At 48.1% G+C, this 24,527-nt stretch overlaps 2 protein-coding genes across 4 annotated transcripts in view; one reads left to right on the top strand and one right to left on the bottom strand.

Moving 5' to 3' along the window:
• Positions 1 to 22,052, bottom strand: part of LOC119393570 (protein CDV3 homolog) — a 29,540-nt gene extending 7,488 nt beyond the window's left edge. Inside the window, exons 1-4 of the mRNA XM_037660675.2 lie at positions 21,686 to 22,052; positions 21,301 to 21,380; positions 13,331 to 13,536; positions 2,811 to 2,991 (exon numbers count right to left, since the gene is read on the bottom strand). Coding sequence (XP_037516603.1) covers positions 2,811 to 2,991; positions 13,331 to 13,536; positions 21,301 to 21,380; positions 21,686 to 21,886 — 668 coding nt within the window. The 5' untranslated portion in view covers positions 21,887 to 22,052. The remainder of the gene's footprint in view (positions 1 to 2,810; positions 2,992 to 13,330; positions 13,537 to 21,300; positions 21,381 to 21,685) is intronic.
• A 182-nt stretch (positions 22,053 to 22,234) lies between these two features.
• LOC119393568 (acyl-CoA-binding domain-containing protein 5) overlaps positions 22,235 to 24,527 on the top strand; it is a 30,035-nt gene continuing 27,742 nt past the window's right edge. For all 3 annotated transcript variants that reach the window (XM_037660673.2, XM_037660671.2, XM_037660670.2), the window contains exons 1-2: positions 22,235 to 22,463; positions 23,452 to 23,581. In XM_037660673.2, coding sequence (XP_037516601.1) covers positions 22,403 to 22,463; positions 23,452 to 23,581 — 191 coding nt within the window. In that variant the 5' untranslated portion in view covers positions 22,235 to 22,402. The remainder of the gene's footprint in view (positions 22,464 to 23,451; positions 23,582 to 24,527) is intronic.

Genomic DNA, 24,527 nt, shown 5'->3' with positions numbered 1-24,527 from the left:
ACGGTCGAACTTAGCCAAGAGACAAAGTCCGGTTGGAAGTGGTCCCTAGATTTTCAATATGCTCCACCTCATCACACCCCCGTATTGCGGGAAAACTGCCTTTCAAGCTCCTTTACGGTCGAACTTAGGCAAGAGGCAGTCAACGTCTGATTGGAAGTGGTCCCTAGATTTTTAATATGCTTCACCTCCTCACACGCCCGTATTGCGGCAAAGCTGCCTTTCAAGGTCCGTTACGGTCGAACTTGGCCAAGAGACATTCAACGTCCGTTTGGAAGTGGTCCCTAGATTTTCAATATGTTTCACCTCATCACACCCCCGTATAGCGGCAAAGCTGCCTTTCAAACTCCGCTACGGTCGAACTTGGCCAAGAGACATTCAACGTCCGTTTGGAAGTGGTCCCTAGATTTTCAATATGTTTCACCTCATCACACCCCCGTATTGCGGCAAAGCTGCCTTTCAAACTCCGCTACGGTCGCAAATGTGTTAACTCAAGAAAACGCTGGTTCCAATATGGAGATGAAAGATTTGGCAGAGTTGGGGGCTCAATTAATGCTGTTTTGGACCTGAAATTTGGCCAGGAAGTCCGAAAAATCGGACGCCAAAGCTTTTTAGCATCCAAAATTTCAGATGTTCTTATATATTGACGTCTACGAGGCAGATTTGGAACTCCGGACTTGAAGGGAGCACACCCTTGTCTGCCACACCAGTTGGCCTTCCACAGAAGTTGAGAGAGGAGGAGAGGCTGAGGAAATGGCATTTTTGCCCATCACGTGTAAAGTGTTGTCGGCAACACTTTGGTTGCACCAAATCATCTACATAAATAGAATTCGGCCTCTAAATTGCCTCATTCTTGATAAGAAAGACAACTATGAAATATGACCCCACCAGCGCTTCATCAACCTAGCGAAAAGAAACACTTTCATGTTGCTATCTCACAAGAACATACTTAGGGATTCTCTTCAACTTTTCCTGTTTTTCACTTCGAATTATTCGAAAAATGTTTGAGAAATATTCGAAAATTATTCGAAATTATTCGATTCGATTCGCACTCAATCTTTATTATTCGAATTCGCTTCGCACCCAAAATTTTGCTATTCGCACAGCTCTACAACGCAGCTTCTTTGACTTGCCGATTACAAAGGGCACGCGCCGGTCGCTGCCATCCATGTTAGTGCACAAAAGTGCTGTGATGCGCACTTTACTGTGCTTGCCGCCAGCACGTGTCGCCTTTCATGGCGTGCGTTTTTCCTGGCAGCATCTGGTAGAATAACGCAGTTTCGTCTGCGTTATAGACGTCTCGCTCCGCATAGCTTAAAATAGTGTCTCTATTTGCTTCAAGCCACGAGGCAACGTCTTGGTCGCTGGCCGAGGCCGCCTCACCGACAATCGATTTAAAAACAATGCCATGACGCACCTTGAACCGATGAAGCCAGCCATTTCCTGGGCAGAAGTCGGGAAAATCCAACAGAAATGCGAAGTCTTTCGCTTTGGTCAGCATCATAGGACCATTTATCGGAATGTTCCGAGCCCGCGCGTCGATGAACCATTTCAGAAGCGCTTCCTCCACGTCCGCGTAGGTGGCCCTTTGCAGGCGCTTTCTGTCCGTCGAGTTGGCATTGGCACTGATTATCTTGTCCTTGTTCTTTAGAATCGTTGATATCGTTGACTTGGACACGCCGTACTTCTTAACCAGCTCGCAGTTTTTAGCGCCTTGAGCTAGCTCGTTTAGAATGGCTTGCTTGGTAGAAATGTCCAGCGCTTTTCGCTTAGTGCCATCTGTTTGCGCGGAGGGCTTCCCGTCTGCCATCCTGACACACACGCACAACAACAACGAGCAAGACGCGCTCGTGAGACACACAAGCAAGTAAGCGTAGAACGGCTCTGCGCCCTGTCCTGAGCTCGTTTCTACCCAGAAAAACTTCGGAATTCGAGCCAGCGTGGACAGGCGGAGGAGTTGCGATAAAGGGGGAAGAGAGGAGAACGCACTTGGGACAGAGTCACTGTACTTGGGAGAGTGGCCTACGCGCACAGCGGTCAGAGAATCTCATTGGGGCGCCGGTTCGCGGAAGGGTGAAAACGGCTGTCACACGGGACGGATCGTGAAAAGTTGAACTTGCGGGCCCCACCGACTTCGGTAATTCGCACTTCGTTCCGCGTAAGCCATTTTTACCCTTCCGCACGTGTGCAGGGCATGCTGAACGGAGTGCAAAATGAGCGAGAACACGGAACGAATCGCGAAATATCGAAGTCGGTGAGCACCCCACTGGCGATGCGGGGTGCTCGGAGCAGCAGGGGGACAAAGGACGGAGGGGTGCGTTTGGCTCGCCGATGGCTTATAGGTGGTCAAAAGGGGTGTCACCGCAGTCGCAGGCCGACTCGTTCGCTGTAGTTCGCTGTAACCAATCGGCAGGGTTCAAAGGCGTTCGTTGTAAGTGTGATTTTGTGCCATTGAAATAATGTATATTTCCACGGTCATGCGGGTACCGTTCGTTTTAAGACGAAGTTCGTTTTAAGTGGGGCCGTTATATGTGGGCTCGACTGTACAGTGCAGTAAGTAAACGCCTTATGGAGACTGGGCTGGGGTTCCGTTGCAACTACGCCTGAAGCATATTCTTTTTTTGTGGTCCTCTAAATGTATACCAAAGGGGTGACAGGTGTGGACTGCAGGGACAGAGAGTTACATTGAATCCTGGGTATTCATATAAGGCCTTTGGTATATGACACGATAAAGGGCTTTTCAGTTGTCATGCTCGAAATCGCCGACCAAAGAGCAGGAATGGCTTGACAACTATAAACAGCAGGACACTTGCCTAGGTGCCTTGGTGTCGGTGGCAGCACCTAGGGTGGGGAACTGCTCTTCGCTGGTGAAGTCGTAATTTTGGCGCACAGGTCGACGGGACCCCTGCGTGCCAGCGGTGCGCGCAGCAGCAGTGGCACCCGAGCGCAGGTGTGGTGGCCGGTACGTGCCGCGGGTCTCCTTGGGCTCAGGCTCTGCAGTGGAAGAAAGCATGAAGCGCCAAGATCCACACTCCATCACACTAGGCTAGACATATTTGAAGTTTGAATTTGGCACCTCGGTTATAAACTACAGTGAAACCTCGTTAATACGTACCTGCCGGGAACGCGGCATAACTACGCACTAAACGGTAGTACGCATTAACCACCAAGTACAAATTTGCCTCTCCTGGCGTACGCCATCGCCGCCAGCAGAGAAATAGAGTGCCACAGCAAATATTGTCTAAAGTACCCATCGCAAAGCCTTTTCTTTCTTTTTGCCAAAGTGGAGAAAATATCCTAGCACTCTCGCACGACCGCCCGATAGCGCGCGGTGGCCACGCCAAAGAGCATTTCGAAACTATTAGAGGGTCCGGGATACGCAGTGACCGACATAGCGACAAAACGGACAGTGTCTGCATTCCGCAATATATGTGTATGCGTCCGTACCGCGATCTGCTACAAAACAAAAACTGACACGCGATACGGCCGCGTGGAGCCGATCGTCTCCTGGGTAGTTGCGTGGAGCGCGTCGCCTGCTCGGCTCACGTACGCCGTCACTACCGGGCCGCTTGCTGTACCGCACGCGCGCATCAGTCGTGGGATTGTTCTTCGTGCCCACTTCGTTCCAGACCGTGCACAGATGCGGCGAGTAGCTTGTTCGGTTAACGCAGCGATGTCGAGCTTCCTCCGCGACGCTGTAGCGGTCCTGGCAGCGAACGGAGGCGCGTTGGGTGGTCGCCTAATAAAAGCATGCAATATGGTTACAACAGCGCTACGCTTGCTGTACCGTACGCGTGCGTTTAGCGTGATATCGTCAATGCAGCGAGGTTTCGCGGCGTCCGCGACCCGCAATGCTCAACTCCGCAACAGCGATCTGCTTTTGTTTCTACATAGCGGTGCGCGCTTGAACACAGCCCCGCACGAGGCGGCAGCGATCGGCGGCCCAGCGCGTTGAGGTTGTCGCCAAGTAAAAGCGTGCAGTAGGCTTAAAGTAGCGCTGTGCTGCACGCGTGTCCGGGCAGATAGCTGAAGATACTTATTGTGATAAGGTTGTCGGCGATAAGTGATGCTGACGCGTTCGTCGGTGGCCGCCGCCTAGCCTTCGTTCTTTCCCGATGCTTACGTGCAAAGGCGTCGCCGCAATCGCACGGAAGTCGGAATCGGTGATCGACCGATCTCCGCACTTCTAGAAAAGACGGAAAACCTTTGGCGGCACATTGTGGCGTCGAGATTTTCAGCGGTGACGTAAAATTTTATGGCACAAAAAGTTATCTCGGGCGCAGGGTACGCACTAACCGGTAGGCATAGGGCGAACCACTACGGCTTAAGCGGTCAGCGAATGCATTGGGCTCTATGGGGCTCGGTCGGGAATTCGTCGCAACTACGTTTTAACCGTTAGTACGTTTAAAGCGGGTACGTATTAACGAGATTTGACTGTAGTAAACTCAAGCCTCGCTATAAACGTAATGGGATATAATGCAATAATGGACATAACTAATAAATGAACTTCCCCTTGAGATCTCCAAAGAGATCCACGTGCAGTATCACCGGTTGTTGAGTTTCTCAGTGCTGCATATTCCTGGATTTTACGTAGTTTCGTGCCGGTCCCACATTAGCTCCTGTAGGATCCAATGTATTTGAAACACTGCTGTTATGTCGCAACTGTGGGACCAATCCCATATGATATGTCACGAAGTGCACTCCGTGTCGGCCGTGTGAACTTTTCAAACAGATTTGTCTGGCTTGACCGCGAGATTAGCCACGTGCTAGGTGCAAGCGACACCCATAACATACATCAGGCTCTTGCGAGCAAAAGCACAGCCTTCGATATTTGTATTTAAGATACAAAAATGGCGTCTATGACATCCAGTAAAACCTCGTTATTTTGAAGGCCTTGGAACCAAGAGAAATAGCCCAATAAAAAAATAGATTTTCAATTGTCCAAAATTACGCGAGAGCTAAGAAACCAGCCAGAATACGCGTTACACGGGTGGCATACCGTTGCTGTTGTATGTCCACCCACCTGTATAATAATAATTGTTGCGGTTTTACGTTCCAAAACCACTACATGATTATGATGGACGCCGTAGTGGAGGGCACCGAAAATTTCGACCACCTTGGGTTCTTTAACGAGCGCCGAAATCTAAGCACACAGGCCTTTAGCATTTCGCCTCGATCGAAATGCAGCCACCGCGGTCCGGATTCGATCCAGCGACCTTTCGGTCAGCAGTAAAGCACCATAGCCACTAGACCACCGTGGCGGGTCCTCCTGCAATTAAACTGCTTGCCTCTCATATTTAAAGATGTAATCTACCCTGAGCTGAAGTAACGTGGTGTACTGGGCGAGCTAGTATAGATTCACAGGGAGACGCAGCTTGAAGAAAACTGGACAGAGGGAAGAAGACACAGAGTGGGGGTGGGAAACTCGTCACAGGGGAGACTTGTCAGCACCAGTGATAATTTAGTAATGACTCGCATTGCTAGGCATAGCTTTTTAACCTGTGGAAGACACACAACAGCTCCCATCCTGTGTCTTCTTCCCCGTGTCCAGTTTTCTTTGTGCTACGTCTCACTATCAATATACCTTCGTTGGAGCATATGTAGTCGTGTACACAAAGCAGAGGAGGCTTGCAGTTTGTTTTCCATGCGCGTGTCAGCTTTTCAAAATTTTCTAAACGAACGCTGCTTCACAGCTTTCAAACACTGTGCGATTAAGAAAGAAGCAGAAGCTGAAGCATACTCGCAGGAAAGCCTAGCAGCAAGCACTTTGCCAGTAGCAGCAGTGCACAGTTTCTTCAGGCGCCTCTTTTGGCATGCTGGTGCACTAAGCTGACAGGAGGGCAGCATGCACCACAAGTTTCATCAGACTGACCGGGGACCTCTTAGGGCTAGTTTTTTTCGATGTGGCCATCGTAGGCGAGGAGGGCAGGAACGGCTGCATGGAATGCTGAACTTTCTAACAATTCTAGGATGGCAACGCTTGGTGGCGGGACGAAAGCAGATTCCATGAACTTTGGAATGTTTAGCGACCTTGAGTTCCCTTTCGACTGTCTAACAAAACTATTTCTTTTGGGTATTTATAGTGCCTTGTCAGTGAAATAGCTTTAATGTAGCATAGATTAGGCATTGCAAATGCTGGAACAAATGCTCCCCTGAAATCGATTTCTTTAGCGTTTTTCACAATCTGACCTCCCCGTTCCCCTCATAGGTGCGCATAGCATGAGGGGTGATACCACTGCGCAGTTTTATGTCATTTAGACGAGGCTTGTCTACGATATCGAAAGCACGAAAGTGCAAACGACTAGGTACTATGGATTGTTCATGCAGAAGTTGAACCTAACAATGTTTGTGTTCATCCTTTATGTACTTTCATGAGCAATATAAGCGGGAACACGCAAGTGTGTGGCAAACAGCCTCAATCCCGAATTCAGACGGTTCTCAAACGGCGGTCAAAAATAAAGAGGAAAGGGTGAAGATTTTCAGCGCACTGGTGTCACTTCCACTACACATCTGTTTTTGTGATAATCTGAATGTATGACACAAGTAACAGCTTGATATTCTAGTGCCTGTTGTAGCGTTCATGTCCAATGAAAAGCAACACTATATATTTTTTTTTTGGTTTGTTGTACCTTGATTGTGTGTGTCATACACGTGCACACAGGCGATTGTAAAAGCGGTAGTTTGCACATAGCTGTAGACAGTGCACTGTCGTGCTCTGTGTGACCTACCTGGCTTATCATCGAAAGTGGCAGTGACAATCACTCAGCTGCCATTTTGTATGAGCACTGGCGAGGCGCGAGCGCCAACAGTTTTAGCAAGACCGTGGTGCCCTTTCCTCTTTGCTCACGACAGCGACCGACGCGAATAGCCCCGCGTCGGGTTTGAGGCCCTGTGTTCATGAATTCCCGTTGATACTGCTCACAATAGCAAAAGTTGGCTTGTTTTGGATCGTATGAAATAGGGGCATCATGGATATTTTGTGTGTATTTTGTATCGTCACTCGGGGTCCACCGGCAACCGCTCGACCACGCCGCCTGTTTGGAGACCGCCAAGCTATTGCTAAACGGGAGTTCGACCACGTGCTGCAGCTCAGCATTACACGCCCGTCGTCAAGCGCTTGGGCTTCCCCGCTGCATTTGGTGCCAAAGCGTGATCCTGGTGACTGGCGTCCTTGTGGGGACTACCGAGCGTTGAGCGCCAAGACTGTCCACGACAGCTATCCCCTACCTCACATCCAGGATTTTACATTGCGCCTCGACGGCTGCACAATTTTCAGCAAAGTGGACCTTGTTAAGGCGTACCACCTGATTCCTGTCGAGGCCGCCGACATACCCAAGACTGCCATCATGACGCCCTTTGGGTTGTTTGAATATGTGTGGATGCCTTTTGGACTCCGCAATTCGGCTCAAACTTTCCAGCGGTTCATTTCTGAGGTCACACGGGGCCTCCCTGCTGTGTTTGCATACCTTGACGATGTCCTCATCGCCAGCCGCACGCCTGAAGATCATGAGCACCATATTCACGCTCTGTTCCAACGTCTACAGCAGCACGGCCTCGTTGTGGACGCCTCGAAGTATACTTTCGGCGCATCTGAGCTCGAGTTCTTGGGCCATCACATATCATCTAAAGGAATGTGCCCTCTCCGGTCCCACGTTAAAGCAATCCATGATTATCCTGAGCCTACAACACTGCGCCAATTGCGCCAATTCCTGGGGCTTGTGAATTTTTCCAGGCGCTCCATACCACACTGTGCCAAACTGCTACGACCGCTCACCGACCGCCTTCGGTCAACTGCCGGCCCGTCCTCCACCATTCCTTGGTCGTCAGAGGCCCAGGCCGCCTTTACTGCTGCCAAGCAAGCGGTCGCTAATGCCGTGCTTCTTATTCATCCGCGCACCAACGCCCCCATTCGGTTGATGGTGGATGCATCCAGCGTGGCCGTCAGAGCTGTCTTACAGCAGTGCATTAACTCGAGTGGAGACCCTTGTCGTTTTACTCTCGGAAGCTACTTTCTGCTGAGACCCGCTACAGCGTCTTCGGCCGAGAATTACTAGCCGTCTACGCTGCGATACAGCACTTTCGGCATTTTCTGAAAGGATGCTCGTTTTACGTGCTGACTGACCATAAGCCACTGGCGTATGTTTTCCGCACTAACTCATCCAAGTACGTGCCTTGTGAACTCCGCCATCTTGCTTATATATCGGAGTTCACGACTGATATCCGCCACGTGAAAGGAGCTGACAACACCGCCGCAGATGCCCTTTCTTGTATAGCCGCGGTTGACTCTCCATCTCCAACTATCGACTGGGCCTCATTCTCCTCCGCACAGCAGGATGATAGAGAGCTTGCCGCTTTTCGGGAGAACCCCCGTTCTCTCCGACTACGCCTGGTGCCTCATTCACTATCATCTGAGCCCTTGTGGTGCGATGTCTCAGCTGACCTTCCCGCTTCATTACGACGCACCGTTTTCCACTCCTTACACGATATCTGTCGCCCCGGCATTCGGGCTACTCAGCGTCTTCTCGCCCAGCGCTATGTCTGGGCCGGAATCAACGGTGATGTGCACGCTTGGACGCGCCTGTGCCTGCCCTGCCAGATGACAAAGGTCTCCCGTCATACTAAGATGCCTCCCCAACCTTTCCTTCCACCTGGCTGTCGTTTTGACCATGTTCATCTAGACATTGTGGGCCCTCTACCAGTGTCTCAGTGGTACCGTTATATACTGACCATGGTTGATCGTTTCGCACGCTGGCCAGAGGCTGTTCTAATTCAAGATATCACCGCCGAGACAGTTGCCCGCGCTTTCATTTGTACGTGGGTATCCCGTTTTGGCTGTCCTGGCATCGTGACAACAGACTGTGGACGTCAATTTGAGTCCTTGCTGTTTACTTGCCTTAATGGCATCCTCGGAGCCAGACATTGCCGTACCACGGATTATCATCCCTGCGCCAACGGCATGGTGGAACGCCTTCATCGACAACTGAAGACCGCCTTGACTACCCGCCTCAATAGAGCGACCTGGGTTGATGCCTTGCCACTGGTGCTCTTAGGTTTACGAGCTGTCATCCGGGCAGACCTGCAGTGCTCAACAGCAGAGCTGGTGTATGGCACTTCTCTACAGCTTCCCGGAGACTTCTTCACGCCAACGAAGCTACCAGACCAGCCACAACAATTCCTACAACGCCTCCTCGACTGCGTTCAACACCTCCAACCCACTCCACCCAGGCCTTCCGAACACAAGACCATATTCGTCCACCCTGATCTTGCCACTGCAACACGTTTTCGTGCGCCACGATGCGGTCAGACCACCTTTGACACCAGCCTATGACGGACCATTCTGCGTCCTTAACCGCACCCCATAAACTGCCACTCTTCTTCAGAACAGCCGTGAAGAGACAGTCAGCTTGGACCGACCTAAGCCGGCGTACCTGGAGACTGCCATAGAAAGGCTCTCATCTACGCCTGACCTTCCGTTGTCCTACCACAAGTGGCATGTTACATTTCGACTTCCAGTCTACACGGGGGGCCCTGCAGCGCCCTCGTTCAGGCGGCGCGCAAACAGGAGAGCACACGATGGCGAGAGAAGAAAATAAAGAAGGCGCTAGGCTGTGGCACGTGAAGCCACAGCTCACGTTCTTTGCTGGCATCGATTATGGTTCAGGCGTGTCTTTCCTTCGCTCCTGTGGCATAAGCCTACAAGATTATGGCTCCCACGCATAGGGCATTAGGAAACAATGATGCGGAACACAAAGATTGTGGCAAAAGAACGGACAACTCATCCGGCTTTCCTCAATGCGATTCGCAGCATATGCTGCCGCGTGAAGCCCATAGTTCCTAGTCGTGTGCAGCACATCGCCAACCGAGCTGGCGCCGTCACTTCAGGGGCACTTGCTGTACCGTACACACACGTTTGCTGCGGTAGAGTTTGCTCTGATAGGCTTAGTTATGACATGGCCACTCCATTCCTGATTGCACATGGGTGCCCCGCTCTTCCTCCGCGGGCGCTGGCGAGCTGCTTTCGTTTGTGAAGGCAACGTGTCTGTGCGGCACACTTAGCAGTCTCGCACAAAGAGGCAGCATGAACGGCTGCGCTAGGTCACATGCTCCACTGAGCATTTAGCTGAAGATGCTTATCAAAAGGGTTGGGTGTGTTTGCCCGCCTGCCACTATCACGCCTCCGTGCTTTTCCGGTGCTTATCCGTAAAGACATCGCCACACTTCGGCGTTACAGTGGCCCCTTCAGATTTTCGACATGCTTCACCCCATCACGCTCTGGCATTGCGGCAAAGCTGCCTTTCGGACTTTGCTACGGTTGCAAACCGATTTGACTAGGGAAAGTGCTGGTTTGAAACTACGAGATGATAGATGTAGCAGATGTGGTGGCTTTAATTAATGCCGTTTTGGACCTGAAATTTGGGCAGAAAGTCCTAAAAATCGGACACCCAAAGAGTTTCAGCGTCTAAAATCAGGGACAAATTAGGAACTCCGGAATTGAAGGGAGCGCGCCCATGTCCGCCACATCAGTTGGGCCTTCACGGAAGTTGAAGGACGAGGAGAGGTTGAGGAAATAGCATCTTTTCCTTTTGCATGTAAAGTGTTGTCGATACCACATTGGTTGCACCAAATCATGTAAGTAAACACAATTCGACCTCTCCGTTGCCTCATTCTCGATGACAACTATAGAACACCACCCCTACAGTGCTTCACCAACCTAGCCAAAAGAAACGCTTTCATGTTGCTATCTCACAGGAATATGCTTAGGGATCCCCTGCAACTTTTCTTCAGTAATTTCGCTTCGAAGTATTAAAAAGAAATTCGACAAATATTTGACAAATATTCAACAGCTATTCGAAAAATACTTGATTCGCACTCACATTTTATTATTCGAATTCGCTTCGATCTCATAATTTTGCAATTCGCACAGCTGTACAACATACGTCATTCGAGACTTCGAAGGCAAGCAGTGAAAACGAAGCTATTGCTTGTCACAGCTTTGGCTTGACCCCAGTCACTATCAACACGATCATAGGTAGCGCCTATGCAGTTCACGTCTGCCAAATAAAATCGTAAACAAAACAAATTTGCCGCAGCCGCTGAAGCCATGGTCGCCAACGACGTGATTTGTGGTAAGATAGCAGATGGGAACCATGCTGTAGTAAGAGACTGTAACCCACAACCGAAGGAGAAAACGGAACCAAAGAGGACGACGACGGTGTGCGCGAGAGAGACGCTCGCGAAGCTCGAGAGCTGGAGAACATCGCCGGGCTGGAAGAACGCGGCCAGGAACGAGCGTCCCGGGAACGAGCAATCGTTACGGGCCGGGCCTAGCAGCTGTTCCTGTGGTGAACGAGCGTGCGGACCAGGAGCCGAGATCGTGGCCTCGGTGCCACGTCCAAGCGGTTCCGGCGCAACCCGAGCCGACTCCGTTCTGGAGCCGAGATCGTGGCCGTGGTGCCAAGTCAGAGTTCGCCGTCGTCAGCGTGGGCCTGTGCGTACCGCGACGAGCAGGTCGTCGTCTGTTCGTGCACCTTCGCACGACTGCATCACTCACCTGTCCGCTTCGTGCTGGCATCGTCGCTACCTGACTGCGGTACTGTGAGTGACGCTCGACGGGCCTAGACGTCAGGACGCACCGATCGTCTCGCGTGTGGTTTAATAACCCTGAGATTTAGGACTTAAAGAATATTTGTATTGTTCAGTCAGACAAAGCGTGTGTAATTGTCTGCGTGTGTCAAGTCGATAAATGTGTTTCTTGTTCGTGCCTTGGTTTTCCTGCATCTGAGGGCCCAAGAACCACCACACATGCATCTGAAGGCCCGCAGCCATTTCGGTTGTTGGCGAATGCCATTTTCTCTCCTTTGGGTTGAACACTTGCGGTGCTTCTTGCTTAGCGCGCTCCTAGGATCGTCCGAATTAACCGGGTTGTGGCCAAATATGAACAAATTAACAAGAGTTTAATGCCATCAAACAATACACACACTTGCCAGGAGCAGAGTACACGTCCAAATTATTTGATTTCCCCAATGAACAGGAGTCGAATTACAGTAAAAGCTCGTTAATTCGGAAAATCGGTTAATTCGGACACGTCATCTGGTCCCTGTAAATATACGCATCACTCTATGAGACTGGGCGCTCGTTATTTCGGACAGATTTGACCGCAAATCGGATAATTCGGCGACTTTCGGGCAGCTGGCGAGGCTCGAAAACGAAAAAAGAACAATTCGGAACAAAAGTGAAGATCAAACGCAGCATCACCATGGACATCAATTATCGACTTGGCTTGGATTGAGACTGGTTGAACGGCTTTTTTTTCGCGTGCGGGTTTTGTTGCTTTGTTCCCGTTCATGGAGGAAGGAAGTAGCTGTTCCCGTTGGCGTACTGCGTCGTTGATCGCCGATTTATCGAGAAACGTTTCAGTACGGCTCCTTTAGCTTGATCGTTGCTGGTGCTTTCGTGCTGACTTCTCGTGTGACCGCACTCTCCGCCGATGGCAACGCCGGCGAAGCGGCCCAAGTACGAGGCCAAGGACTTCACCACCAAAGTAGAAATTTTGCGTGCTCTGAATGATGGGTTTCCCGACAAGAAGTGATGAAGAGTGATGAAAGGGGATCCCTGTATCGGCAGCAAAAGAAGCAAGGAACGAGTAACCGTACTTTTAGCCGCCAACGTGACAGGAACAGAGCGCTTGCTGCTTCTCGTTATCGGAAAGGTTCAACAATCTTCCTGTGGATTACCGTGCCAACCGAAAAGCATGGATGACGGGTGAAACTTTTGCGGACACTGCAGACAGCATGCGAGCTGCTGAGCACCTTGAAGGGCTCAGAAAAATTGTGTCCGCGTGAATACCTGCTCGAAAACAGACAAGCATCCGCGATTACTTTGTTAAGTAAAGGTATGTTGAAAAAACTTGTGCATTTATTGTGTTTATTTTGGCCATTCGATAATTTGGACATTCGGTTAATTTGGACATTTTTTCCGGTCCCTAGAAATCCGAATTAACGAGCTTTTACTGTACATTATTGTTGTGTGTGGTGGCACTCTGATGCAATAAACTGTGTCAGACAAAAAGCTTATCTACTCGCCTCTGTTGCCACTGGCCTTAAACCCGCTGCGATTGCAGCTCAATGCGAACCACGGGTTAGGAGCTCATCTCTGACTGATAGGGCTGCTGTGTAGTGCTAACGAATGATGGCCACTCCGCAAAGTGCGTAGTGCTACCCAAAGGCTGGACAGTTTCGCATGCACAGGTCTGAGTGTTATATAGTAGTACTAATAACCACTATAACCCCAAGGAATTGGTATGACTGAGAATCTACTGTACAGTTGGGCCAACCTGTCTTGGGTGGTGGTGCTTGCGGCTCAGGTTCAGGGGGTGGCGTAGACGGCTGCTCCGCTGCGGCAGCCTGCTGCTGTTGTTGCTGCTGTTGCTGCTGCTGCTGCACCTTCCAGGGTCCAGACTGCTGGTCACCAGACTGCTGGCAGTCCTCACCATCCTCGTCCAGCTGCTCCCTTGCTGCCTCTTCCTCCTTTTCTTTTTCCCTGCACATTAAGGAAGAGCTGTTAAACACATCACAGAAACTGGTGGCATTTAACGTTATACTAATTACAGAAAAATGGCTTCCTCCTTTTCCGCACTTAAAAGGACTGACAACCAATTTTTAAGGCACCTGTTTTCTTTAGAGCATTGGAAGGCTAACTGGTAAGTGTGTCTAGCCATGGAATTGTAACGTGGAAAACGCCATGAAACATTTGTAATCAGAATTTTTCTATCTGCGGCGAATATCAAGTCTTATACACAGTTGACAACACATGCTGCAAACAGTGAGCGCGAGAGCTGTTCGTGTTCGAGCGCGGTGGTTTACTGCGCATGCGGGCACTCCGCGCACATGCACCACGGCTCTACATGGGCCACTGGCAGCAGCGAAGGCAGCGCCGCTTCTCACCGTGCAACTCCTTTTACCTCGTAGGCAACACAGAACAGAGCAGGCATAGATAATAATATACGTACTCTAACTTTGGGGACCAATTATGGCACGCATGACAGCATCAGACTACGTACAGCAAAGTGATCGTCTTCATAATCCTGCTTCAAGGCTCTTCCGCTAGGCTGAGCGACATACCGTTTTTTGTTACTTTTAAGCACGAATTAAAAATATAAATCCTACTCACAACACCAAAGAGATGCTAGAATCTGTCACTATATTTCACGGTCCTTTCATTTCTACCAGGATCTAATCACACGTTCTGTCCAGTTGTCAGTCCCTCTAAACACTGGAACAGTCTACCGCATGCCACTAAATTATCTACTTTGTACTCATTTAAATACCAATTAAAGAATTACTTACTGTCTGATTAACCTTAATGTTCCTTTTATAACTTGCAGCTGCGTGATTTAGCCGTGATTATGCATTCAACTTATTCTTTTGCACTTTATGTGTGTCCTCACTCAGCATCCCGATTTTTTTGCTGATGTGACTTTATTTTCTGCTTTGTATTCCACTTTTTTTGTATAACAATAAAGGGTCCCGGTGCAGTTCCCGAATTTGAGACCCTTGTATGGATATAATTTATTATAATATACTGTTAGGAATGAAAAATAAACTGAAATAGCACAGCACCAGGAGATGCCATAGAAGACTCTGCAATTGTTATGATCAGGCAACAGGTTACAAAGCTAGGCCTAGCAATGCAAGCCATCACTGAATTATCACTGACGCTGTCAAGTTTCCCCTTTGCCAAAATCAAGTGCTGGTGGCAAGTCTAGGTCATGGAGCAAAACTGTCCCGCATTGTTCTATGCCCGATAACTGCCCTCAGTTATGAGACATCCCTGGCCGCTGCGATTAGGAAGGGCAGAACTCTGAGTATGAAACACTATGAGCAATAGACCTTTTTCAAGAGATCCCAGAACACCCCGCAGGCGCACGAAGCACTATAGGAAAAATGTGTATGGTGAGCCCGCCGGCTGTTCCGTTGCTCGCTGCTCGTTGGTGCCGTGGGAGCACCAAACGAAAATAATGCGTCGCCGCTGGTTGACTATTATTAAATCCTAAATACTACACGTCTGAACGCACCTGCATGTACCTCTACGCATGAAATGCGAAAGGAATGATGCAGTCAGTGTAGGTATTACTGAGCGGATGTATACCGGATGCAGCAGTCAAGCAGCATGCGAATTATCACGTGCCGATATATGCAGTCAAAATGTGCTATCGTGAGCAATGTGAGCTGGAACACCAAATTCGTATTTATGCCATGATTACTTGTTCACAAGCCGCTATGGCATTTAATGCCCTAGCGGCTCGTGATCGGGTTTGACCAAAGTGTAGAGAGGTTACAGTGTTCAGATATACAGATGATTATTTGATTTTAACTTACAAGTCAGGTGCTGTACAAAGAAGTGAGCACATTCTAAACGTGTTTAAAGAAAAAGGGATGGGACTAGAATTCACTTGTGAGATGACTTGCTCTGATAATTTGCAGTTTCTTGATACTTGTTTTTAAGTTTCACTGCGGGGCATGTTTGCGGGCAGTATAGCCCGCGTTCAGCGAAATTGGTGTTTAATTTCGCGTCGGCGCATTCGAATGTTGTTAAACAAGGAATTGTTATGTCATGATTACGCACGGCATTGGAAAAAAAAAACTTGCGCACATAAGATGAGCAGTAGTTTCCAGCTGCGAAGTGATCAAAGAGGCGGGATATCCTGCGTATTGCTGTATCGGTTTGCGAAAATCTGTTCGCATGGCAAAGAAAGATTAACACGGACGTCCTCCATCCGTAAATAATGAAGAAACTAGAAATACTGCAGTTAGTCCACATACGTATAAGAAGTCACATGGCTTGAAGAACGTAGGGAAACGATGTGGGGGTGAAGGTTGTGTTTGCCGCCCCAAATAAGCTTAGTTGTATTAAGGTCGCAGGGGTCTGCGGTGGGCAAAGAAGAATGCGGTCAGAGGCATGCCAATTATTTTTTAGATTGTGTAGGAGTTAACCACAAATTTCTCTTTCTTGTGTCCACATGTACATCGGCCAGACTGGTCAATGTATTAATATGTGCCTCAGCAAGCATCAAAATTCACTGAATGGAGCCGTCTCATCTCGCATCGCTATGTCAGTCATGAAAATGTAATCCCATCTTCGAAAGCACAGTAACTTTGTACTGTCAACCTAATCGGAAAACGAGAGAAATTTTGGAGGCATAGCATGCCACAAATAACGCCACACTTTGTGTCAGTCAACCTTACAGTCGTTACAAGACAAGAAATTCAGCTGTATTAATCGACTGTAAACATGCGCCTTTCTGACTTTTTGTGCCTCTTTATGACACGCGCGACGCACTGCCATTTTTGTATATATACTTTTTTTCTCACGTGTGCAATAAACTTTCAGTTGTGTGCGAGCGCTGGTTTGTGCATCTCCTTCCTTGTACTGCTTCTTTATTTTTTGGCTCTAAGTATTATTCCAACCTGTAGTTTTAGCACCAACGAAGGTTCCAACTTGCCCAGGCATCAATTCTTCTGCAACGAAGGTTAGTAGGCACTTATCGTTCGTTACATATAAGGTGCGAGCGACGCATTGTATGTATCTCATTTCCCCAAATGCCGACTACACTTTCTAGTGTACTCTTTATATATCAGAACTTCGCACTATACTCGTCGACAGTGTCGATGGACGTTAATTCCAAAATGCATCCGCGAATCATAGACCGCTTCTGCAGTTCATAGGCAACCAAGTTGTATTTTTTTTTTATTTTGCCGTAAGGCGCACTGGCGCCAAATAAATAAATAAATAAATAAATAAAAGGTGACACTTCTGAGCCGCTCAACTGGTCCAACAGTGGGACAGATGGAAATCGTTGAGAGGCCTTGGCAGCTAAACACTGAAGTTCTTGATTGAATTGCGCAGTAACATGTTGCACCTTGCCAAATTCACTGTGTCTAAGAAGTCCTGGCATGGTACAAGCGGAAAGCTACAGCGCGAGGCCCGCGCGCTCGTTGCGGTGGCTGCTGCGGCGTACACACATTTCCCATGAGCGCTTAAGCGCCCGTTGGTGGCGCTCGTGTGCTTGAAAAAGGTCTATTGTAAGGACTACAAGAAACACTTTCCGGTCAGCGTTATCCCACACTAAAAGAAGTGAGCTTCGTGACGGGAACGAGGTTGCTTCATATAGGAACAAGAGGCAATAAAGACCATTGACCACCAGAAGACAGTATCACCATACTGGAGGTCCTTCTACAAGCATGTGAAATTTTACAGGTCACTGTAGCATGCAGCATCCTTTTTAAAACCCTTGAGGTCTGTACACCTCAGGTGTACCAAACCTACCTCTCATCATCCATTGAAGAGTTTATTAATTGTCACTTTCTCCTGTGCAGAAGTTTACTTCAATAGCCACACATCCACATAAGTATTTTAATTTGGGAACCATACGTAACTTTGACATTTCTTGCAGCAGTTATCCTAAGTTCAGCCCAAAGCTTCTCTGCATTTCGTGCGTATCAGAACATGGCTGCCATGGCCAGGAATCAAGCCTCCAATCTTATGCCCAGCATAGTGACTCTGTCGCAAAACCAGAGAGGCAGTCAACATTTTTCACCTTATGCTTCAAGCTTACCTTTATTGCTTATAGGCGCACAAATACCATTTTCTACATGTGTTGCTCTAAGCTATCTCTGATTGAATAGCCCAATAAAACCAGAGGAGATCAGGGCTGGTATATTGTCGTGAAACATTATGCTCGATTCTATACAAATCTTACCATCCACCACTCACGGCTGGCTGGTACAGTCGACGACGTGGGCAGACCATCGCTCTGAGCACTGGCCGAGCACGAAAAGCCCAAGAAGTCATTAGCATTGGAAAAGGCATTGTTACAAAATGCCAGCCCAGACCAGCTGTCGGTGGGCACGTTTCATGCTAGCATTATTTTCATGTCAACCTAATTGTCAAAAGCAATCAGACACGAAACACTGCGATGCGACAGCTGGCAAAGAACAGGATACAACTGACACACAAGGACACAAAGTGCTGCCTTTGCAGCCATTCAGTGTATTCAGTCAGAAGTGGTGCACTTACTTGAAGCTTAGCAACTTACAATTTTTTGCTGCAAGTGTGAGTAAATTGGGAAGGAATGCACAGGTAGTTAAACAACATTGCTAACATCAGACAGATAATGGCATATCCAGGCTGTCTCAAACAGTGTCTTTAAACTTGTGGAAGGAAATTCCAAGTTTTTTTGTAAATACACAGATTTCAATAGTCATTCAATCGGTAATGAATCCTTCATGCTGCTATTTGAGCTATTACTGCCTACAACAGTAAGTAACCTATAGAAAATCACTCTACTGATCCGCCAAATATTAGCCGTTTGTCAAAACCCTCGCCAAGGGTGCAAACTTATTTGAATACCGTCACATTTCATAAGAAGCTGAACAAAGAATGGGAAGCATTAAATACCAGAAACACAAATGTAAATATCAGGCAACAAGTTCTTCAATCACATGTTTTGAAGTCCCTTGGATTTATAGCGGATACAACAGAGGCGGACAATTCGTTCCAGCCATTAAATGTTCGAGGAACAAAAGAATACATACTAAAACTACAAACAGACTCACGAAAAAATAAGAAAATAAATACGAATGACTGTTTTTACACAACTATGGTGAAATGCCACAGGTGTGTAAAAATCGTAGTGCACTGCCCCACGTGAGTGGCCCACGACTGAAGAGAGCTGCAGGGCACATGTCTGAAAGCTACAGCATTGTACAATGGTTTCAACAACTGTGTCCTGCTGCCACCAAAAGAAGCTCTGGAAGCTGTAGATGGAAGCAACATGCGTGCCTATACTGACGTTGGAATGCCTAAAAGAAGGTGTTTGCCAGCACTCTATTATGCTCACGGAATGAAACTTTGCGAGAAAGCTGAGTACAACACATACATATGTGCAATTCTTGGGAGGGTTCTGTTTGGTGTCGCAGAAATCCGTGGTGTGCCCGTGTCACTGGGGCGCACGTAACCCACGAGCTGCTTCACGCTATGGTGGCTAGAGGGGGAAGTGTGACGGGCGAGAGCGGAGGGCTGTACGAATTCCCGATGAAAGATGGCGGTCACACCAGGCGGCGCTACCAGCGCAGTAGGTGCTTGCGGCGGCATTTGCCTGCTTTGCGTATGGCCGCTAGACGTTAGTTTCACTTGTTTGTTATAATCGCTTATACGCCGCGCCCGTGTTGTTAAAGGCGCTACGTGTTTGTTTCGCTAAGAAGCATGTGTTGCAAGTTCTTAGCGGTGTTAAGCAAGAGGAAAAAAAAAGAAAACCAAGAATGCTTTCAAACCAGACGGAACTGGCGTGCGGGAAAATATCAGTTTGCTTCGACATGTTTAATCTGCTACAGTGTGCAAAAACTGGGCTAGTTGGTTGATTTTCATGGTAAAAGCAGTGCAAAAAGACGACCACACGAGAAGAACGACACAGGACAGGCGCTGAACTGTTCAGCGCTGGTTCTGTGTCATTCTTATTATCATATTCCTTTTGCGCTGCTTTTACCATATTTATAGTCTGCTTCAGTTGAACTAAACCACTTGCTCGGCTGCATAGCTCAGCTGACTTTAAAGTGTTCTTTCCTCTTGGTCAAGTGTAAACTGTTTACAATCTTTTATAGCGAGTATACTGGCTGCAGTGCAGCGCGTTTTTTTTTTTCTCTCTTAGTCCGCACCCACCTCCCCCCCCTCCGTTTCCTCTGTATTGTAGGGGGTTCTCTCGAGCGCGAAATGTTCAAAGCATTTACAATTTCCGGCTCCTTTTCCTTGAGAAAATTGAAGTGGAGATTGGAATGCTGCAGCTGGAGGCTCTTTGATACTGAGCATTTTATTTTATTATTTTAGCGATTGTTCTATCTATGCAAGGACCAATGATTTCTGTTAACTTACGGCTTTAGATGCATACTAAACACATGCAAGGACATGTTTATTTATCACACATTTGTCATCCCATAATTATGTCAGGCATTTACATACTCCCCTATCACGTTAAGAGGTCAAATTACTTGACCCTCCTCAACTTCAAGTTTTTGGCGCTCCTTTTGGACACTCCTGTCTGCTTTTCTTTTTTTGGTAAATTACTTCGCGGTGCGTTCGGAAACACCGTAGGCACAACGTCTTCTGACAAACGCGGGGTATCTCAACAACCTCACCGTTTATAATGTGTTGGTATGTCCTTCCGATGAAACTCACGTCGAAGTGCCGCTCGCAAACAACGCTGTCCCTCGTCAGCTCTTTGTCAGTCCGCTTAATATTTCGAGCTCATTGCTCTCGCCTCGAGAGACCATTCGGGGCTTTAAAGACCGAAAGCTTCACCGAGCACGATCTATACCCGCCTTTACAGCCAGGGACGAAGCATGTACTTGCGCGATTTGACGGCATGGTTCGCAGAACACGTGGGTACAGTGGCGGATAAACAAACGACGACAGCGAAGGCAGGGCATCCGAACAAGTTGACGGCACAGCACAGAGAGAACGAACGAGTCCACACGATCCAAAGCAAGCGCGGCGAGCGCGAGCACCTACTACTACACCAGCGCCCCTTGCGGCGGCCAGAACTTTCATTGCGTTCCGTGCATCGCTCTCCCACGGCGGGGATACAGCGCCCGTCACACTTCCCCCTCTAGCCACCATATTCACGCTCTCAGTCTGGCCACAGACTTCTGCGACACCAAACAGAACCCTGCCCAAATCTTATGGTGTATGCATGTCATGACGCTATGAATCTATTGACTAAAGGTGATCCAAACTCTGAGTGTACATCTGAGCATCTCACCTCCCCCAGCAAGTAGAGTGATTGTAAACAATCGGCACTAGAGCTTAAGCAAGAATGCGTGTGCCACCATGTCTACATAAAAAAAACCTGCTGCTCACAAGTTGGTTCTAACAAGAGCTGGTCGGTCTTGCTGGCTGTTTATTTGCTCACATTAAAGCTATTTGCCCTGGCAAGAAGGCACTCTGTTGGAAGGTAAATATGTTTCATGGAATCAACGTGGAGCGCATAGAAACTCTTGAATATAGCGGACTAAAAAGCATCATTCAGTACACTCATGTTCCAGAATTCGTGACTCGCACAAAGCGACACGCCAAGAATCGGGGGGCCTGACTGCGTCCTGTCGCTACCGGTTACCTCACATTATGTCATTTCAAATTGCCCCAAGCGGTACGTCAAACTATAAAACACGTACAGAGGTACACGACGTACTGTCAGCTAAGCCAATAAACGAAGACCGGCTAATTCTAAAGCTGGCCGGCCTGAGCACTTACGCAATTGTGAGTGCCTGAATTCGCAGACCGCTGTAATCCACTTCTTTCTCCTCCTCGAAGTCATTCCACTCGTCTTCGCCCTGAAACAGTGAAAACGGACAGAAAGGGCGCCAGGATTAGCGGCCACGGGGATTATTACCCAGCCATCAGTGCAATAAAGGGAAGTAAAGACACTCGAGGTTATCGCAATGGCGCACTTGCACTACTCGTGTAAAGACAACGGCTCGCTACTCAATACACGCCAGGAGGACGCGGAGGACACATCTTCGTGAGAAAGCATACTTGTCCCGTCACCTCAAGAGAAGGCCAGGAAGCCGGGAGTTGAAGCGAGGTCACGGCAAAACCGGCAGAGGCGCCGTATGGACATGCGCCGCAGGTGCCTTACCTGAGCAAGCGAAGGGATTGTGACGGACAGCTTTCCCGACGAGTTCTCCTGTTTGTCCTTGTCCTTCTTGAGGGTCTTCTCGGCGCTCTCGCCACTATCTGCCATCTTCTTGGCGATTTGTTCGGAAGTCACTTTCCCTTTGGTCTTTTTCTTGTTTTTGTCTTTCTTCGCGAAGAACTGGTCTAAACTTGAATCCGCCATCGTGGTGCCGTTGAGGTTAGATGAATAAGTGCGAGACGAAATGAGAGTGGTACTCAATTTTAGGGGAAATAAATAGCCGCAAGTCGGACAGAGGAGACCTCGCAACGTGTACCATGCATTCACAGGGCCACCATATTAGATCTTGTCCGGCGGCACGGGTGCGCAGAAAACCTGAACCGGCTCGATCCGGTTATGTTTCAACGCTCGAGGAAACGTTGCGTACAAACTACCACCTTTGTAAAGACAGGTCAAACCGTTTATTTTTTAACTCAAACAAAAATTATAATAGAAATGTTTTAAAGGTAAAAATGTCATAGATGTTTTTTGCCAGTATCACCAGTATCACACCCTACACCAGCTGGCGCGATGATCGGACAGCGGAGAGGAAATCTGCGAGAGCAGTCTGACGAGCGAGTTGTTAATGTGGTGAACGAGTTCAAGGCGACTAACGCCTAGCTGCATGTAAACATTTCCCATGCGTGACTGTTTCGCATCTTGTAGCTTCCGTTCAACACTATGACAACGGAAGAAAGGTTCAACGCGGCTGTCGAGGTGATCCGTGGTCTTCCCAAGAACGGTGGGTAAACACGCATCTCTCTCGCGAGTAACCCATTTAGAACCTGTCGTTGACGCATTGAGGAAAACTAAACCAATAGCACCACGAAAACCTGGTGAAAGAGTACGCTCGTGTATAATGAAAGGAGTTCGTTCGTGGAACGGAACATTATCTTGCATTCGCAGTGCAGACAGCGAGGTTGCAGTATGCTGCAGCCGAGTATTGCGAAGATGCAGTATTGGTTGAACGAGGAAAAACGATCAAACGTATCCGTGGCGTCACCAGCTTGAAGCCGGTTTCCTCGAAGAACTCTATCGCGCAGATCACTGTCCTTGCACCGTATCGGGCACCATCGTTTGCGTTGCTATCTTTATGCCCATTTCGCGTTCGCTCAGGTTTCGGAAGTGCAAAGTGAGGTAGTGTTCCGAACTGCGTTGTTGTAACATTCGCTCCAGGAACAAAAACGTGCACTGGCTTCGTTTTGCTTGACTGGCTTAGAAACGTCATGAATTGAAGCCCTTTTTTGTTTCAAAATAAATATAGCGTCATTTACTGGCTGTAGCTCTTTGATATCTTAGAACAAGTTCTCCTGCCAACTGGGGAAGGAAGGACGTCCTGCATGGTGAGGACAATCGCTGGGCCTTTATAATGACCCGCTTAAGTAAGACGCGTCATTGTTTTGATACAGGAAATGCCGTTAATTTGTCGCCCCGTGCAAAATTGGGATGCTTAGGAGACGGGATGAATACTGTGGTTTTGTACACTGCTACATTCCAGCAAGCACATTAAAGCTTTCCTGCCATACGTACCAGCCATGAAATGGCCCTGCTGTAATGATGCCTTGCGGCTTGCGAGGTTTGCTCGTTTGTGTGTGTTGTTATCTCGAGCGACTGCACACTGCTGCGGGAATTGAGGACCAGCTTATGCACCAAGTTGTGTGTCTTAATAGACGTACACTATACTGCCTGTAACACTTACTGGACAACATTTGCAATTCTGTTTCGTGCAGGATCATTTCAGCCTTCACACGAACTTCAGCTGAAGTTCTATGCCTACTACAAGCAGGCAACGCTCGGATCTGTAGCAGAATGCAAAGTGCCCAAGCCAAGGTTCTGGGACATTGTAGGCAATGCAAAATGGTACAGTGCTGCGTTTCCTTCAAATAATAATGAGCTGAATTTGTTTAAAAGGTTTATTTTCAGTTTTCCGTGTGTCTTATGAAGTTCTTTATTCATAGATATCCATCCTTGGACTCCGATATCTGAATGTATATGTAGATTTGTGCTAAACTGCTGAGCTAAAAAAAAAAAAAGAGGAGCAATATTACGCAGTTGCTTTGTTCACTTACGGCAGCCTTGCATCATAATGCTTCTACTTGCTCATGTCAACATTTTTAACCAAATGTAGTGCAACAGGTTAGGTGCGTGTTGAAGAACCCCAGGTGGTCAAAAATTTCCGGAGCCCTCCGCTACACCATCTCTCATAATCATATCGTGGTTTTGGGACGTTAAACCCCAACAATCATTATTATTATATTTTAGTGCGACACTTTGCAGTTCCAAAATTTGCAACTCTAAATTTGGAGATCCTGGGTTATCAGCTTGCATTTCAGTCAACTTGTTGACATTCTCATGCATTATCCACCCTCCATCTTATTTTTTTTTTGCATAACAAGTCTCAGTAAAATTCAAGTTGCACCTGAGTCTTACATCTTTTACTCTGTGTAAGAATATGATGCATCTCAATTAAAACAAAAGTGAGAAGCAAGGTGCATCGATTGTTCTCTCGCTTATTGTCTCTTTTATGTAACTGTTTTGCGACAGAGGTTCAGGCAAAGTGTCAACATGTTTAGTATTTAACTGCAAATAAGTTGCTGTGTTTGTACAAATTGAATCTTATTGTCTCTACTGCCTCTTTGGGATGTGATTGACGTGTGCACAAACCTGCACCTGTGTCTTATCTTCCTGTATATTAAATTTTTTGTGAGCCCCGCCACGGTGGTCTAGGGGTAATGGCGCTCGACTGCTGACCCGAAGGCCACGGGATCGAATCCCGGCCACGGCGGTTGCATTTTCGATGGAGGTG

The sequence above is a fragment of the Rhipicephalus sanguineus genome, chromosome 5 (assembly GCF_013339695.2).
Source record: "Rhipicephalus sanguineus isolate Rsan-2018 chromosome 5, BIME_Rsan_1.4, whole genome shotgun sequence".
NCBI lineage: Eukaryota > Metazoa > Arthropoda > Arachnida > Ixodida > Ixodidae > Rhipicephalus > Rhipicephalus sanguineus.
Note: the sequence above shows the minus strand (reverse complement) of the source record. Positions and strands in the feature narration are given on the sequence as shown.